Source organism: Strix uralensis, chromosome 3 (assembly GCF_047716275.1).
Source record: "Strix uralensis isolate ZFMK-TIS-50842 chromosome 3, bStrUra1, whole genome shotgun sequence".
NCBI lineage: Eukaryota > Metazoa > Chordata > Aves > Strigiformes > Strigidae > Strix > Strix uralensis.
Window position 1 is genome coordinate 72532436 of NC_133974.1, and position 16607 is coordinate 72549042.

The following is a 16607-nucleotide window of genomic DNA, read 5'->3' on the forward strand; positions in this document are numbered from 1 at the left end:
ATCTGTGGGAAGCTAAGGTGCTCTTCAGGACAATAGGGATCAAGAGGAATTCATTGTGTATGGGCTGAACTAATGGAAAAAGAAGCTTAAGCATTATGTTTTGATTGTAACTATTCTAACTACAGCTAGAAACTTAATATTAAAAGTTTGTTGCCTTCCACAACCTCACTAGCTTAATTTTCTGATTAAACAATCAAAACATGTTCTAACAAGGCCATTTTCAAAACTATCTTGTATAAATTGATTTTAAAAGAAAATTCTACCTCAGCATGCAGGGAATATTCAATTTTTATTTTGCAAAATAAGCTATCCTAGTATAAAGGAAGACAAGTTTTAGAATATGTTTCTTTTCATAAAATCTGCAGGATAATAAGCAAATTTTATATACGTTACATGAAAATCAGGCACTGGACAGTTTTTAGAAATTCATTTCTGAATCAAATGGAGGGAAGGCAGGTAGCACTTGGCTATTGCAGATTTTTCTTGGTAGCAGCAGCTAGCCAGCCAGCCAGCACAACATTGCTTCAGAATAGCCACAGCAGCTACACACAGCAATAAGCTTGAGAAGGGAGAGCCACTGTTACACACTGGGTCGGATTCTGTTAACACGTGCAAAAACAGACTAAAATGAATCGGAGTCACTTAGGGGGAAAAAAATGGTTCACAAATTAACCATCTTGCATGTATATTTTGAATAAAGTTGACTTCTTTCTAGATAATAGTTTGCCCAATTTGCCTGTCAGAGATTTCAAAATGTTTGATAATGCTTTATTAACATAAATCAAAATTTGCAAGTAGCATTTCAAAATCATTTATGTTCTGTCAGTTTCTCTTCCACATTATAAAATGCCAGAAATACCCAATTACTTCTGATCACTTCCTGCTCAGTGAAGTCTTCCTTCCCCTCTCTGATTTCTGCCTGTAACTAGGCCCAACTCTTTGCTTGCAGTTTGTGCATGCCGTTCTGAAAAGTTTTTTTGTTGTTGTTATATGCCTGTGGAGTTTTTATGCATTATTGTTCCAGAAACATGTAAAACTAAGTGAAGTGTTCCCAACAACTCAAATTACCAAAGAGATTTTCTAAATTCCTTTCAGAAGGGTACTGCTTAGCTCTGCCCTCCTCCCTTTACAGTAATCATTGAAAGGTATTACTGAAAGATAAAAAACACTCTCTGGTGTTGTTCATCTACCGAAGAGGCCAATTTCAAGTTGATTAATAGGCCCAAATGAAAGTTTCGTGACAATCAAAACTTTAGTCTTACCCTCTAGTACTACAAGCAGTAGTTAAAGCGTTTTCATCTTTCATTTTCCTCTCTGTCAGGATGAGGTGACTTTGCATCTAAATATAACAAAGGCATTTAATATGATGAAAGAGAGCAGTCATCTCAAGGCAATTACAGAGATACATCACCTACTGTAAATATTACTTAACATGTTGTTTTACTTCATCCTTTGCCTGTATGGCTAAATTAAGGAATTTGGATCTTCCCTGACACCTTGTCTCACAGCTTTTCCAAAATTAATAAGAAGGAGCTGCTGTGTTTAATCTCAAAAGAATAAAAAGGGTAATTGCCAAGACAAAATTTAGGAGAAAAATGTGACAAAATTAAGTGCTTATGCAGGGATTTTTGCAAACCACTTGTTCTACTGTTTTTACTTTATCAGTGCTGAATAGAGTTAAATAACTTCTGTGAGAGAAAAGCTTAAATGAAGAGATTTAAAAAACAGACCATCATGCAACGCCAACACTCTTGCAATTTTCCTACAATCCCTACTATACTACTGTCAATGAAAGGCAGTATTTTAGATATAGTGTGTTGGTATATACAGAGTTAAGACTGATTACTGCTGTAGTTTGATTTACCATTTGCAACCCACATTTTAGAAATACATGGTTTCTAATGTGCTTCTGAGTCAGGAAAGTAACATTCACGAACTATTTGACTTCAGGTCAGTAGGATGTGAAGCAAGTTACTGTCACCAAGCTGTGCTAACAAAAACTTTGTAGTCGGGTCAAAACAGTTGTATTTAATATAATGGCAGTTGATTTTGCCATGACAAACTACCAAAATTCTGTACTTTCTCTCTCAGAACAATATAGCATAATTACAAAATCAATCTTCAACTATTAAGGAGATGCTGAGCCATCCGCACACTAATAAATTGTTTATCCTTTGGAATACGAAACTGTTAGAAGTTTTCTACTGTATCTTTAGTACAAAAGAGTTTGATCCTTCTAAGCAATATCCTGGAGTGTCTCCTTTAAATTCACATCAAAGCCAGCAAACCAGTTTCAAAGGCAGAAGAAATTCTTAGATAACTATAAATTCCTACTCTATGATACTCCCTTCTGCAACACTTAATAAGAAAAACCTTTCATCCTTGAATTTGTAAAGATAAGCTATAATGATCAACTCAAGTTCATTGAGCTACAACTGAAGTGCACGTCTACCACTGCGTACAGCTCTGCAGCTGCAGTTGTTTTTTATTAAAAAAATCAAAATTAAATTTAAAACTGAAAAGATAACTTGCAACAGGGATTTACAGCCACCCTCAATGTCAGTCAACCTCCACAGAAACAACTATTGAAGACCGAGGGAGGAAGAGTGGGATTTTTTCAAAATCAGGGCTTTATTCTCTAATAGGGGAACTGCAAAAAAACCCATCTAAACCAAACCCCCTCTACCCTTTCCGTCTTCCCCTCCGCCCCTCCGCTGCCGCCAGCTTTGCCCTGGGCCGGACAGCGGGTCTGGAGCCCGGCCCGGGGGCTCTCACGGGAGCCCGAGGGCGCTTTGCAGCGCCCCGGCCCAGCCGACTGCAGCCCGCCAGGCCCGGCCGCCGAGGCCGCCCCCCCCTCCGGGCCCGGGCTGCCTCCCGCCTCGTCCTCTCCCGGGGACGCGGTGTCAGGGCGGGCCGCAGCCTCCCGCCCGCAGAAACCGCCGCCGGCGGGCCGCAGGGCCGGGCCGCTCCCCAGCGCCCAGCGGCGCGGTACCTCCGCCGCCGCGCTGCCGCCCCGCTCAGCCATCCGAGGGGCGGCGGAGGCCGCGCGGGGCCCGCTGCCGCCGGCCCTGGCAGCGCTCATGGCGGCCGCCGCCGTGTGCCGCCGTCCCCCTGGCAACGCGAAGCGGGCGGCGCGGCCTGCGCCCTCCTCGGCCCGGGCGGCGGCGGCGGGGCCAGGGAGGGCGGGCCGGCCGTGGGGCTCCCAGCGTGGGGGTCCCCTGGATAGGGAACGGGGGACAGAGCTCGGCGCCTGAAGGTGAACAGCCTTTACAAAGGGATGCTCACAGAAACGTTTTTTCCCACTTCAAATAGACGTTACACAACAAAACTTAATAAACCTGAGAAAGTTACCTCAAAATTTTCCTAAAAAAGTCAAAACAAAGGCAAGCAGAGCAGATGAAATTTGAACAGCAGCATGCTCTTACTCGGGCAGGGTTTCCTTCTCTCTTCCCAGAGCCCTCAAAACGAGCACCTCCAGCTGAAAGAGGACCTCCCCCTCCTCGCCTCCCTTCCAAATAAAGTAGATAAACTAAAGTAGGAACTGCAGCAAGCAGTAATAGAAACTCAAACCTTCAGGTGTATCGGTGCTGCACATCGTTTGCTTTGAAGACCCTGTGAGCCGCTTAGGCCAGTCCCAGTGCGTCTGGGGACAGTGCGATCTTGCACCATTTCTGTACTCAAGTCAAAAAAGTATCTCACCTTTCCTAGGAACACTGCTTTATTTATGTTTTTCAGAAAAGAACATGAAAAAGATAGGGATAGTACCGTTTGGGGGGGGGCGGGGGGGGGGGGATTGTCCTTTCCGTGTGCCTGACGCCATTTCACTTATGCTGCCAAGGACAGAGACCCCTGCCCAAGCAGAGGGTTGCCAGTGTGGATCATCACCCTATTTAAAACGCTACATCACTTAAAGCACAGAGATAAACAGTGCCATACCTCGGCTGGAATCTGCCACTAAACTCATAAAGGAAAGGAGAAAAATCACTCAGTGTGAGGAAGCAGCCCTGGGAACAGATCAGGGGATATGGAGACCCATGTGGGGCTGAGGCCGTGCAGCACAGGCAGCAGGAGTCATCAGCCTCCATCTCAGGGAGCGTCTGTGCGTGAGGTGACAACAGCTCCCTGGTGGCACGTTTCCAGTTCATCCTCACGGGCAAAGGGTGAGCTAACAGCAACACAGGATGGCATAGGGGGTATAAAAACGTATTATGAAAACCGTTGTTCTTGAGGACTGTCTATGCAAATGCTCTTACTGTTGCTGTAGTAGAGTGAAACCAGCAGCGCATCTCTGAATCAAAATTACCCAGTGCTGACAGAGCAGATGGGGGTGCAGACTAGGTAGCTGCGAGCAGCATGTGCTGCAGGCATGTCTCTGAAGCGAGACACCCCTGAACCGACTGCTGCCTGGGAGGAGGGACCCTAGTTTTGCAGTGCTGAACTCTCAAAAGGAGCCAGGCAAGAAAGTGGCCGGAGGAGGAGAGCAGGGACCTCAGCCAGGGGGGACCTGTGAGCCCAGGCTGTCTCCATACAGCTCAGAGAGAAACGCTCAGGCAATCCCTAGTTCCCAGTTAAATTGCATTCAGTTCCCGAGCCAAAGTTTATCCCAAAGTGGTATAAACCTCAATTAACATAAAGCCTTAATATTTTATGAGGATAATGTTGCTGACTTTTTTTCCCCCCTCTTTTATGTCTGCGACTGTTCTATTATGTGAGGTACCTAAAATATTATGCTGCTGGCTAGGGAGCACAACCAAAATTTTTTATAACTTCAAACGTGGTGGATCAAAGCTGCTACCACCACATGGTGCAAAATGCTGATCCAGTGTAAACTCATTCTGCAATTCAAATCTATCCAGTATTTTTGACAGGTTAAATTCGTACTGGCAGTCTTACATAAAACCAGCATAAGTCTGGCATGAGTTTTAATGTCCTCTGCAAATTTGGACAAAAATATCATCCTGGATTTATCCAGCATCTGACTACAGCCTAATCCATCCTGAATAGCATGCAGATGCAGAATGAAATGATTGCGAAACTTTGTCCTAACTTTCTTAAGCATGTGCTTGAGTGCTTTTCTCCATCGCTAGTCCTGCAGTGCCACAGCTGGTTCAAGAGGTATACTTCAGTCACTTCTATGCCCTTGGTGATGGGGAGAGAATGCTTATACAGCTGTATCTTACCATAGATCTATAAGGTTATTTGGCTTAAAAAACCCCCACTGATCTGATGAACTGTAGAGAGAATAACATCAAAAGAGGCAAGAAAAAAAGGATGAAGAAAAGCAGAAATATCATATAACACTGAAAAAGAATGGGGCAGTTTGAGGGGGTATAGTACTCTTCAAGCCATTTGACTAAGAAAAAAGTATCTTATTACAGGATGCTCACACTTTAAAATGCTTTAGGCTTGTTTGCTAACTACTACAGGTAGAGTTCTCAAAAGGACTCCATGTTTCTTTTTGCTTAACAGGGGCAGGAAATAACAACTTAGGAAGGGTTACCTCAGGATTTTTCATTAAAAATAATGTCAAGGAGTCATTTTCATGAATAAGATTCTTCATGTTGTGTTACAGAAAATACACAGACAGGAAGTTCTCAGCCTTTCTAAGCAAAGAATGATGCAGAATCTCTTGAATGTATGTACCTAATTAAGTCACTCTAATTTTTAAAACAGAAAATTATAAAAAAATAACTACAATCTTTACCTTCCGTGAAAGAGCTCAGTATTGAGGAAAGATGCTGTAACTGATCTGGGATCTGAAACCCCAATTCCAGTAGCCAGTACACTCAAAAATCTAACAATTGAGATAGTTCTGCAGTTTCCTAAATTGAATTTTCTATAAGTAAATGAGAATGGACATATCAGAATAATTTCAAAGCTAAAAGTCACGTGATGATGTGGATAGCTTGCCCTCACCCGATGAAGGAAACATCCTTTGTATCTTGTGGAGTATGGATGGATGCAGAGCAATCGTTCCATGTACCCCATGTTTCTGGACACCTGAACCAGCAATTCCCTAGCAAGTGATACAAATTAGCTAAAATTATATTTCTGTGTCAATATCTGTATTTTGCTAGCAAATCAGTCTGCAGACATATGAGAACTTAATAAAAAGAAAACTGAAATGAGTAACATAAGAGCCCCACTGGAAGGAAAAAAAAAAGCAGCTTACTGGGGCCTGCAGGAACACTGGAAGAGTGGTACGTACAGATGCGTGGACATTGCAATAGACAGACCTAGGCCCTGAGACACCATTTATTCAAGAAAGGATTCACAAAGTCCTCAGAGCCAAACCCCTTCTTAGGAATGGAATTATTAACTCCCTAATGAAAGGTGAGATCTTATTTTTATTATTTGAATTGCTTTTAAATATGTTCTTTTTTCATATTTAATTTTTTAATATTTTAAAAATATTTTCATTATTTAAAGAAAAATCAACAATCTTTAACAATTTTTTTTTCCAAGTCCTTGACAAATCTCAAGCAAGTCTGACAGAGGTTAAGTCAGAATGATGCTTAATTACCTGCAAATATTGTGAAACACAGACAGCCAAGCACAGAATGAACACTGAGATGCCCCAACTGTATGGAAAGCCTGCACTACACTTCTGTGTAGTATTACAATGTCTACTGAAATTTGTTTGCTGGTTTGGTGGGGTTTTTTGTTGATTTATTTTTTTTTTAAATGCCCCATCAGGAAATAAGGTGAACTGCCAGGTCTTCAGGTACCCATGGAACAGAATCTAGGGGAAAAGAAAGTTTTGCTTCATTAATTCTACTGTTCACAGATCTTGGAATTTAAATACAATATAACAATTGATTAAAAGACTGAATCAAAACATTTAATTTTAGTTTTGAAAACAAAATTTCTTTTTTTACTAACACTATAAAAAAGCTTTGTTATTAACCTCAAGCCATTGACATTAACACCATACTGAGAAGGTGAAGTATTTGTGTTTTATCATGCACACTAATTCCAAATTATTTCCTGAATGCATATACACATTTCACTCATTACCTAAAAGCAGCTATAGCTGAGGTAGAAAAGAATTGTGTACTAATAACATTAAAAAAGAAGATGAAATCATAGAATCATAGACTACTGGGTTGGAAGGGACCTCAAGGATTGTCTGGTCCAACCTTTCTTGGCAAAAGCATGGTCTAGACAAGATGGCCCAGCACACTGTCCGACTGAATCTTAAAAGTGTCCAACACTGAGGAATCCACCACTTCCCTAGGGAGATTATTCCAAGGGCTGATTGTTCTCTTTGTGAAAAATATTCCTCTTGTGTCCAATCTTGTACTCATTAGCCCTCGTCTTTTCTATGTCACTTCTTGTAAAAAGAAATGTAAATAGAAATGTATTTCTCAAAAATAGATTCAGGGGAAATTTAGTCCACAGGACTTCATTATCTACAAATTTAGCTAGAATAACTAAAACAGCCACATTTTTACAAATAGTTGGCATGAAAATCATGGGCACAACTTGCCAAGGTTCTCATCTGCTTGCCTTCCAAAAGGTATCAGCTCCAAAAGCACAGTATGTCCCAACACCAAGCTGTACTCCTCCTCCTCCACCCCCTCAACTCACTAGTATCGCATCCTGTAGTAGAGAAAGTTTTCTTGAGGAGTGCCTTATCCTCAAAATCCTCAAACCTACTCAAAAAAATAGTGAAGAAATCAAGACGGGACTTCCTCCCATTTCTTCTTTGTCAGCTGATGCAGAAGTCTGTCTCACGACCAGTGACAGACGATTTGATGTAGAGATCCTAAACATATACTTGAAAATACAACTTCAGTTAACAAAGGGAGATACTGCCTCCCTGGAAGTATACATTATAATACATTTACAGACTTCAAGGTAGAAAAGGTATTAATGCCATTATCAGGAAAAAATAGGTTCATATGGGAAAGTGGAGAGACAATATCACTAAAATGTGTGTGTAAATTGTGTCGGTAAATCTGATAGCGGGCAAGTTTGAATAGATTAACTTGTCTGATTAAGTAGCTGTTCCTCTGCCTGACCAAAAAGGGAGTCCTTTTTTCCCCTGAAACATTGAGTTTAACACTGTCCTCATCCCATGTGAATCCGCACAGCTCAGCTAAACTGATGGAGACATCTTGTGGGGTCAGTAAATCTTCTGAAGGAAATAAGCCAGCTGGTTTTACAACCCTGATCTCCCATACTGGGACAAAGCAGGGTAGTGAAAATGCAATATGCATATGGAGAACTAATCAGGCTTGAGAAAGCAGTGAGATTTTAACACAGAATCTGTTTAAGCATGATCCACCCCCCATATTTCAGGTTTGAGCAAGTCATTTCCCAGAACTGTCAGGGAAAAAGAAATTACTTCTGGAGAGGTTTTCCTGAAGATCTCCTATGTGGCAATAAAATAGTGTAGCCTGCCCATAAGCAGTTATTAAATATCATTGGATGACAAAACAGTAACTAAACATTTTTATGACAGTATTACTACATGCCTTCTTATCTTGTAAGGGCAGAATAACCACAGATTGAAAACAAAAAGTTAATTGTGAAACACAAGGCAAACAACAATAATGAAAATGCAAAGCTTCATGGTGTAACAAACACTGTACTTACACTTCACAAATAACATATTCTGAAGTTTTAGAAATCACAGTTGAACTTTTTTTGTAAATTCAAGTGGTATATCCAAAATACAAGCTATGCTTTAATGAGGGAGAAACAAGAGGAGTACTAAGATAATCAGCTTCATTGGGGGCCAAACTTAAATGTCTCTATGCAAACGCACATAGCACGGGGAATAAACAAGAGGAACTGGAAATGTGCATGTGCCTGCAGGGCTACGATCTTACTGGCATCACGGAGATGTGGTGGGATGGATCCTATGACTAGAGTGTTGGAATGGATGGATACAGGCTCTTTAGGAAGGACAGGCAGGAGAGACGGGGCGGGGGGGGGGGAACCCTCTATGTCAATGACCAGCTGGAGTGCATGGAGCTCTGCCTGGGGATGGATGAGGAGCCGACTGAGAGCTTATGGGTCAGGATTAAAGGGAAGGCAGGGAGAGGAGATGTTATAGCGGGGGTTCTGCTACAGGCCACCCGACCAGGCAGACTGAGCGGATGAGGCCCCCTATAGACAGATAGGAGCAGCCTCATGTTCACAAGCCCTGGTCCTCATGGGGGACTTCAACCACCCCGATATCTGTTGGAGGGACAACACAGCAGGACATAAGCAATCCAGGAGGTTCCTGGGATGAGTTGATGATAACTTCCTTCTTCAAGTGACAGAGAAGCCGATGAGGAGAGGTGTTATGCTGGACCTTGTTCTCACTGAGGAGAGGCTGGTGGGGAGTGTGAAGCTCAAGGGCAGCCTTGGCTGCAGTGACCATGAAATGGTGATGGTCAAGATCCTCAGAGCAGCGAGGAGAGCATGCAGCAAGCTCGCTACCCTGAACTTCAGGAGAGCAGACTTTGGCTTCTTCGGGGATCTGTTTGGCAGAGTAGCATTGGATAAAGCCCTGTGTTAGGGCACATGGAAAATAAGGAGGCGATTGGTGACAGCCAACATGGCTTCAGTAAGGGCAAATTGTGCCTGATGAATTTGGTGGCCTTCTACAACAGGGTTGCAGCACTGGTGGATAAGGGAAGAGCAACTGACGTCATCAAGCTGGACTTGTGCAAAGCATTTGACACTGTCCTGCACAATATCCTTGTCTCTCAATTGGAGAGACGTGGATTTGATGAATAGACCACTCGGTGGATAAGGAATTGGCTGGATGGTCACACTTAAAGAGTTGCGGTCAATGGCTCAATGTCCAAGTGGAGACCAGTGACGAGTGACATTCCTCAGGGGTTAGTGTTGGGACATCTTTGTCAGTGACATGGACAGTGGGACTGAGTGCACCCTCAGCGAGTTTGCCAACAATACCAAGCTGTGTGGTGCGGTCGACACGCTGGAGGGAAGGGATGTGCCATCCAGAGGGACCTGGACAGGCTTGAGAGGTGGGTCCCTGCAAACCTCATGAAGTTCAAGAAGGCCAAGTGCAAGGTCCTGCACCTGAGTCAGGGCAATCCCAAGCACAGATACAGGCTGGGTGATGAGTGGATTGAGAGCAGCCCTGCAGAGAAGGACCTGGGGGTGTTGGCTGACAAGAACATGACCCAGCAATGTGCGCTCACAGCCCAGAAAGCCAACCACATCCTGGGCTGCATCAAGAGAAGTGTGGCCATCAGGTCAGGGGAGGTGATTCTCCCCCTCCCCCTCTCCCCTACTCTGCTCTTGTGAGAACCAACCTGCAGTACTGTGTTCAGCTCTCCCTCAACATAAGAAGGGCAGAGACCTGCTCAAGCAGATCTAGAGGAAGCCACAAAGATGATCAGGGGGCTGGAGCACCTCCCTTATGGGGACAGGCTGAGAGAGTTGGGGTTGTACAGCCTGGAGAAGTCTCTGGGGAGACCTTATAGCAGCCTTCCAGTACATAAAGGGGGCCTACAAGAAAGCCAGGGAGGGACTTTTTGCAACGGCATGTAGTAACAAGATAAGGGGTAACAGTTTTAAACTGAAAGAGGGTAGGTTTAGATTGGATGTAAAGAAGTTCTTTACTGTGAGGGTGGTGAGGCACTGGAACAGGTTGCCCAGAGAAGTGGTGGATGCCCCCTCCCTGGAAGTGTTCAAGGCCAGGCTGGATGGGGCTTTGAGCAACCTGGTCTAGTGGAAGGTGTCCCTGCCCATGGCAGGGGGGTTGGAACTAGGTGATCTTTAAGGTCCCTTCCAACCCAAACCATTCTATGATTCTCTGATAATGTCCGTGTAAGCAAATATTTGGCTAAAAAATACTTTAAAGCACAGACTAGCATATTTCTATCTATCTATGTATGGAGACACAGGAGAGACAGGACATAGAATAAAACACTGCACGGCTGCTTTCCAGCTCATCACGTCAACAGTAAGTGCACAGTGTTAAATGAAAGCAAAGGCAAAAAAAATCCATTAAATGATACTTGCAGCTATTGAAACAGAAGTATGGTAAAAAAAAAAAAGGACAATTTATAAGAAATTATTTTCTTTGAAAATCTAAGAGTTTCTTCTTTGAAAGCTGCTGCTGACATATTAGGTCATTTTTATTTTGGGGAACTTAAACCAGATATAAAGTCTTTGAATGTCTAAATTCATGCAGTTATTTTGGAAATTCTCTGTATGTGGAACTTGGGTTTCCACACATGTACTGAAACTCCCTGATTTGCACTGGGAAACTAGCTCCTGTTAATGGTCCATCATGATCCAGAAAAGTAGCAGCAAAACTTCCAAGGGCCAAATCCAATGCCACTGGTGCAGTCACAGCTGCATATCCCACACGTCCCAAAGGCGTTCAAGTGCAGCTCTAATTCAAGATTGCTTGAAATCAAGAACACAGCCCATTGCAGAGAAACAGGAACACTTTTTGTTCACATAAAGATGCTAGAGCCCTCACAGCAAGTTGTAGGCCTTCCTCTGCCTGAAGGAATTTGAACTTTATCTGTCTGCTCGTTCTGTAACCTTAGGCCATGGGCACACATACTCCCTGGGCTGAAACAGGGCCTTACACAGACAACACAAGAGTCACTGGACAGAAGGAAGAGCAGGTGAAGGGATCCCTCAGCCAGCTTGAGGGAGCACTCCTGGACCCTAACCCTTTCTCCAGAATTGTTTTGTATTTTACACACACAGATCCTCGACCAAAATAACAATTATACTGTATACAAGCCATCTAGGACCAGAACCCAGTATATCTCCTGATCTATGACAGCTAACACATTTTCTTGTGAAGTGAGAGATAAAAGCTGAAACCTATTCCAGGCCATGAATGGCTGTTAAAATCCAGTTGTTTCCTGACAACCTCCTATACACACCACTGAAGGAAAGCATGGATTTACCAGTTTGCAGGTCCATCTCTGCTGCATTATTTTAATATACACAAGCATTTTAAAGATTGAGCCTTGTCCAACTATTTCAAGGAAACTCTATGTGATTACCCCCAGCACAGTATTTATTCTGTATGTTAACAGCTAAGGGGGCAGAAAGCCTTTCTCTGCAGGTGCCTGAAGTTCACTGGAGAGAGTCTGGAGATGTTCCTGCACCTTGTGTCAGCATTAAACAGCACTGCACTGAATACACAGGGTTTCTGTACAGCCATTTCCATACATAGAATAGGAAGCCTGGATGTCCTCTGCCTCTACTCCATCGTCCAGTTCGCCTAGGTGCCAGGCACTGTATCTCCACAGTTGGTAAGAACCAAGTCTTCCTTTAAAATTAATCCCTGAGCAAAATACCACAGTTGCAGGCAAAAGTCAGTGTGAACCACACACTGAAAGATGCAACTAACTGTATCATCAGGTCCTTTATCAATTATAGTCACTTAGAAAGCATCAGCCTTACCATGATAGTATGAGAGTAATCAATTAGTTAACATTAAGAAAGCAAACCAAAAAGTCCACAATATATACCTTGATGTATCTTACCTTAGTCTGCTCAGCTCTTAATCTTTTACTTCATCAAAGACTTGGAAGAAGTAAGTGAAATCCCAGGAAAGATAAAAAGAAGTTCCCACAAGAATGAAATTTTTTCTTCACAGGAAATCTGATTGACAATGATTATTTAGCTTATTGAAAAGTGCTAAAAAAAAAGCAGCATACAAGTACTGAATATGTTTATTCATTCTATATCATCATGACATTTTATACTTCTCTTCCAGTGGAAACAAAGTCAAATGAGCCAAAATTCAAAAACAAGTGTAAACAAAAACCTTTTTCACAACATATCTGCAGAATTCACAACTGTAAAGCTGAGACAGAATGTGGATTAATTCATCTATATAATTTATTTAATTGGCCTTTCTATTTTCAGGGCTGATAGAAATAGAAATACATCTGTATCAGCTAGAATAGAAATTTACAGAAGTTTTGAAAACCTGTTTTAGGGGGAAAAAAACCACAACCAAATAGGAAAACATAAACAGTCCATGGTATAGGAATTTTTTTTTCCCCATGCCATATTGGAAAGAAATAAAAGAACCATTTTAAACCAGCACATTTTCACAGTTTTATTTTAAAAACCTTAGGTAAGTCTTAGGTGATCTGGAACTTGTATTTTTGTTTTAAACAACCCAAACTTCTGTTCTGTAACTTTGGGTAAACAGAAGACTTGTAAGCAAACAAACCTTAATAAAAGAAATTTAACTGTTCTGTGCAAAATTTGGAATTTATATTTTAGACAACTTTCATGCAACAGAGTGAACATTTTTCCTGTGCTGTCTGACAGAGTACAGGAGATAGTATGCTTCACATGGAACAAGTAGGTAAGTAGTTTAACCATGAATACAAATACTCTGTGAACTTGAAAGGAACTATTTCAACAACAGTAGTTAGGGTTTATGCATCAGTAAGGTGTGTAAAACAAAGTGATTTGGAAATATTTTAGTTACAGCAAGCGTAACACAACGACATTTCCATTTTTGCTGAGAAGACATGGAGCACCTATCAGTTTGGGAAGTGATCCTGATAACAACACCATCAGCTGCACCAACCTTAACATGTAATTACCAGATACATTTTAAGAGCTTCTCAATGCTTTGTAAGGTTTTGAAATTTGAACAAGAATGTTGGAAGAGTAACAAGGTAAAAACTTCCCTAATACTGCCATGTCTTCATGAAGAGGAACATTTTATGATACCAGTCTCTTGCATCTGTATCTTTCAAAATCTCATTGGATAAATATGCCTTACAGGTTTTTGTATAAAACCTGTTTCAGAGCAAAAAAATTCAGGAACCAAGACCTCTATTATTTTAAGTTGGCTTTCTCAGCCACTGAAATAGTATAATGATGTTTGACCTTTGCACAAAAATTATGTAATTTATTTCAGTATTCTTGCAACAGTTTCCAGTCATACAACCAACTTATTTTCCACACTAATTTATCTGAAGAAGCCTTATATACACACAGAATGATTGTATATATAGATATATTATATAATGAATTATCACATATTCGGACAGATGTGTGTACTGGCTTTCACTGTGCCCGTGACATTACTCTCCCTCCTGTTTTGTCACAAATGAAAATCATTGCTGTCAAAAGCTGATTTACAAATACAGTTGCTCAAAAGGTAGAATAAAAAAATACATGTCAAAAGATAGCTGGTCTGTTGTGGTCCTCAGAATTACTGAAACTGCCCCTGTTTTTGCTGTAAATATTCATATGGCACATGAAATTAAAATCTCAAGAATCTGGGTATACAAATCAGTAGCTTCTGAGTTATGCTGTACAAGCATTTTGGGCAATCAGTTGTAACAGACGTACAGAAGCAACCTTGAATACTCAAGAAAAATTATGCTATGTTATAGCATATGCTATTATTATATTGTATGCTTTATGTTGTGTAACAGTAAATTCCACCTAAATGCAGTAGGCACATGCTGCCATTTCCTGAAGCTGTATTACACAAGTAATTAACACTGAGTATCTACAAAAGCATTTCCTATTTTCAACTACACTGCAGCTTACCCAACAGCAGAGCACAGTGCCTCATCAGAGTATGTCTTCACTACTTCTTTGTGGCATGGGAGAATATAACACCGGCATTACAGCACCTTTTTTTTTTTTTCATAGAATCAATCCAAATTTTACAAAAATACAGCCACTTAACAAACTGAAAAGGATGCTGTATATTCAGTTCTGTCTGTAGATAGCAGTTTGCAATTACAGCTACAGAAGTCAAGCAATTAAGGATTTGGAAGTTGCTGCTGCGCATTCCTCACGTAACTATGTAGTCACACTGTATATTACCATATAAACTTCTCTTTGTGAGGGACAAAAGATGAAAAGTCCTCACTTATTAAACTGGAGAATAGAACTAATTTAATTTTTTTTTTCAGCATGACATCATGTCTTAGATTAGTATTTGAATGTTAATCTGAGAATTACATGTCTTACGGTACTTACAAAGTCACCACCCTACTTCCTGACAAGTATTAATGCAATAATCTCCAATGAGATGATTCAGTAATACTGAGAAAATACTGCTGCATCGTCTGATTTAGCATTTTGTAGGATTCTATTTATCGTAACTTCAGAATATTTTTACTGATCTACATTGTGAGCTCCAAGAAGTAACAGCTTGAAAGCAACCTGAGCACAGATTAATGACCAGTAAAAAATAAAACCAAGTTTCTCAGCATACGCAAGGACTGTGTAAAGAGGCAAATCTGTTCTTCAAGGGTGGCCTCAACGATTAAACAATCCCTTCTCTTGTCCATTACACACTTTTAAACCCTCCAGCAAATTAAGTCACCTGTCCACAGGCAAAGCAGATTTCTTCCCCTAATCATTCTGCCTCTCTGAAGAAGGCAGGAAGTTTTCATTGCACATATTACACAACTTCCGTCCCTCTGTTCTTGACCCAAAGTTGTTGCTTCAAAGTGCATTTGAAACAAGTTAACAGCATTTTCACAGATGAGAAACTGAGGCTCCAGTGCCCAGATTCATCACGTTGTTTATGTATTTGATTAAAGCACCAAAGCTGGAGTCCCCCTGAGCTCTCTTCAGTCAGAGACCTTCAGCAATCTGACCTTCAGCTCTTTTGGCTGGATTTCCCATTTATACAGTTTAATCAGGTGTCTAAGGATGAGCATGAATTTATCCTTTATGAGTACTAAGACAGAGATACAAAGGAGATGAGAACACTACACCCAGGTCTCAAAAGTAGAACCCTACCTATAATATGACATTGCCTCCTGAAATTCCTAGTGTCTTAGTTTTTGAATACTTGACCTTGCAAATTTAAGATATTAATATACTTTCAGATGTAAGATGGCCACCACAAACACAAATAATCAAAGTCATACGTAGTTGGAGCATATTTATTCACTGTATAGATCTTTATTGTATAAACACGATAAGCAGCAGCGGATTCTCTCCACTTCAGAAGACATGCTTGGCCAGTGATTTCACTGACCAGAAAGGGAATCCAGCTTCATTTTCAAAGCCTGAAATAGGTACAAAATAGTGCCCCATCTTCCCCCTGCCACTTCTTTAGGCTTGCCAATGCTTACCCTTGTTTTAGGTTAACTGTAAGCGCAAAAGTCTTTCTAAATCCACTTTCTACCACACAGTCATTCTCATTGCCTTGCACTAGCACCACTTCCAGAACGTACTCAAACAAGGCCACTTCTGTGCCCTCCTTTTCACTGTGTAAGATGTCTGCAGAATGGAAAAGGAAGTTTCTCTATTGTCTACTCTTGCTCTCTATGACATAGCCACCTCGGCTACCAGGGGTGAGTTCACCTCATTTTAGCAGCTCTACAGAAGAGCATAACCCAGTAAGTCTCTATGGGTAATTCTGCCACCATTTTCTAACAAACCTGTGGTTATCACTGGCATTACATTAGTCCCATATCAAAGGCCCTATTTCAAACCACAGAAGTACATTAAGACTTGACAGAATCTATTTTCAATTTTTCCTTTATAAATGGCTAATGCATTTCCACCTTCATTTCACTTCACTCTGAATATCCACTAATATATCCCTGAATTTTAAAAAAATTCCAAGTAATTTGAGACCAGGGTAGACCAGAAGAAATCAGCAC

The 16607-nt window shown here is 41.3% G+C and overlaps 1 protein-coding gene across 3 annotated transcripts in view; it reads right to left on the reverse strand.

Annotated features, from left to right (window-relative positions):
- The window catches only part of LOC141940952 (coiled-coil domain-containing protein 170-like), a 71149-nt gene that overhangs the window by 46887 nt on the left and 7655 nt on the right, over positions 1–16607 (reverse strand). Inside the window, exons 1-2 of one of the 3 annotated variants that reach the window (XM_074862838.1) lie at positions 3352–3403; positions 1263–1339 (exon numbers count right to left, since the gene is read on the reverse strand). The exons of 1 other annotated variant lie outside the window; for it this stretch is intronic. In XM_074862838.1, coding sequence (XP_074718939.1) covers positions 1263–1339 — 77 coding nt within the window. In that variant the 5' untranslated portion in view covers positions 3352–3403. Of the gene's footprint in view, positions 1–1262; positions 1340–2992; positions 3083–3351; positions 3404–16607 lie in introns of those variants that run through there. One more of the 3 variants, XM_074862840.1, reaches the window with a different exon arrangement.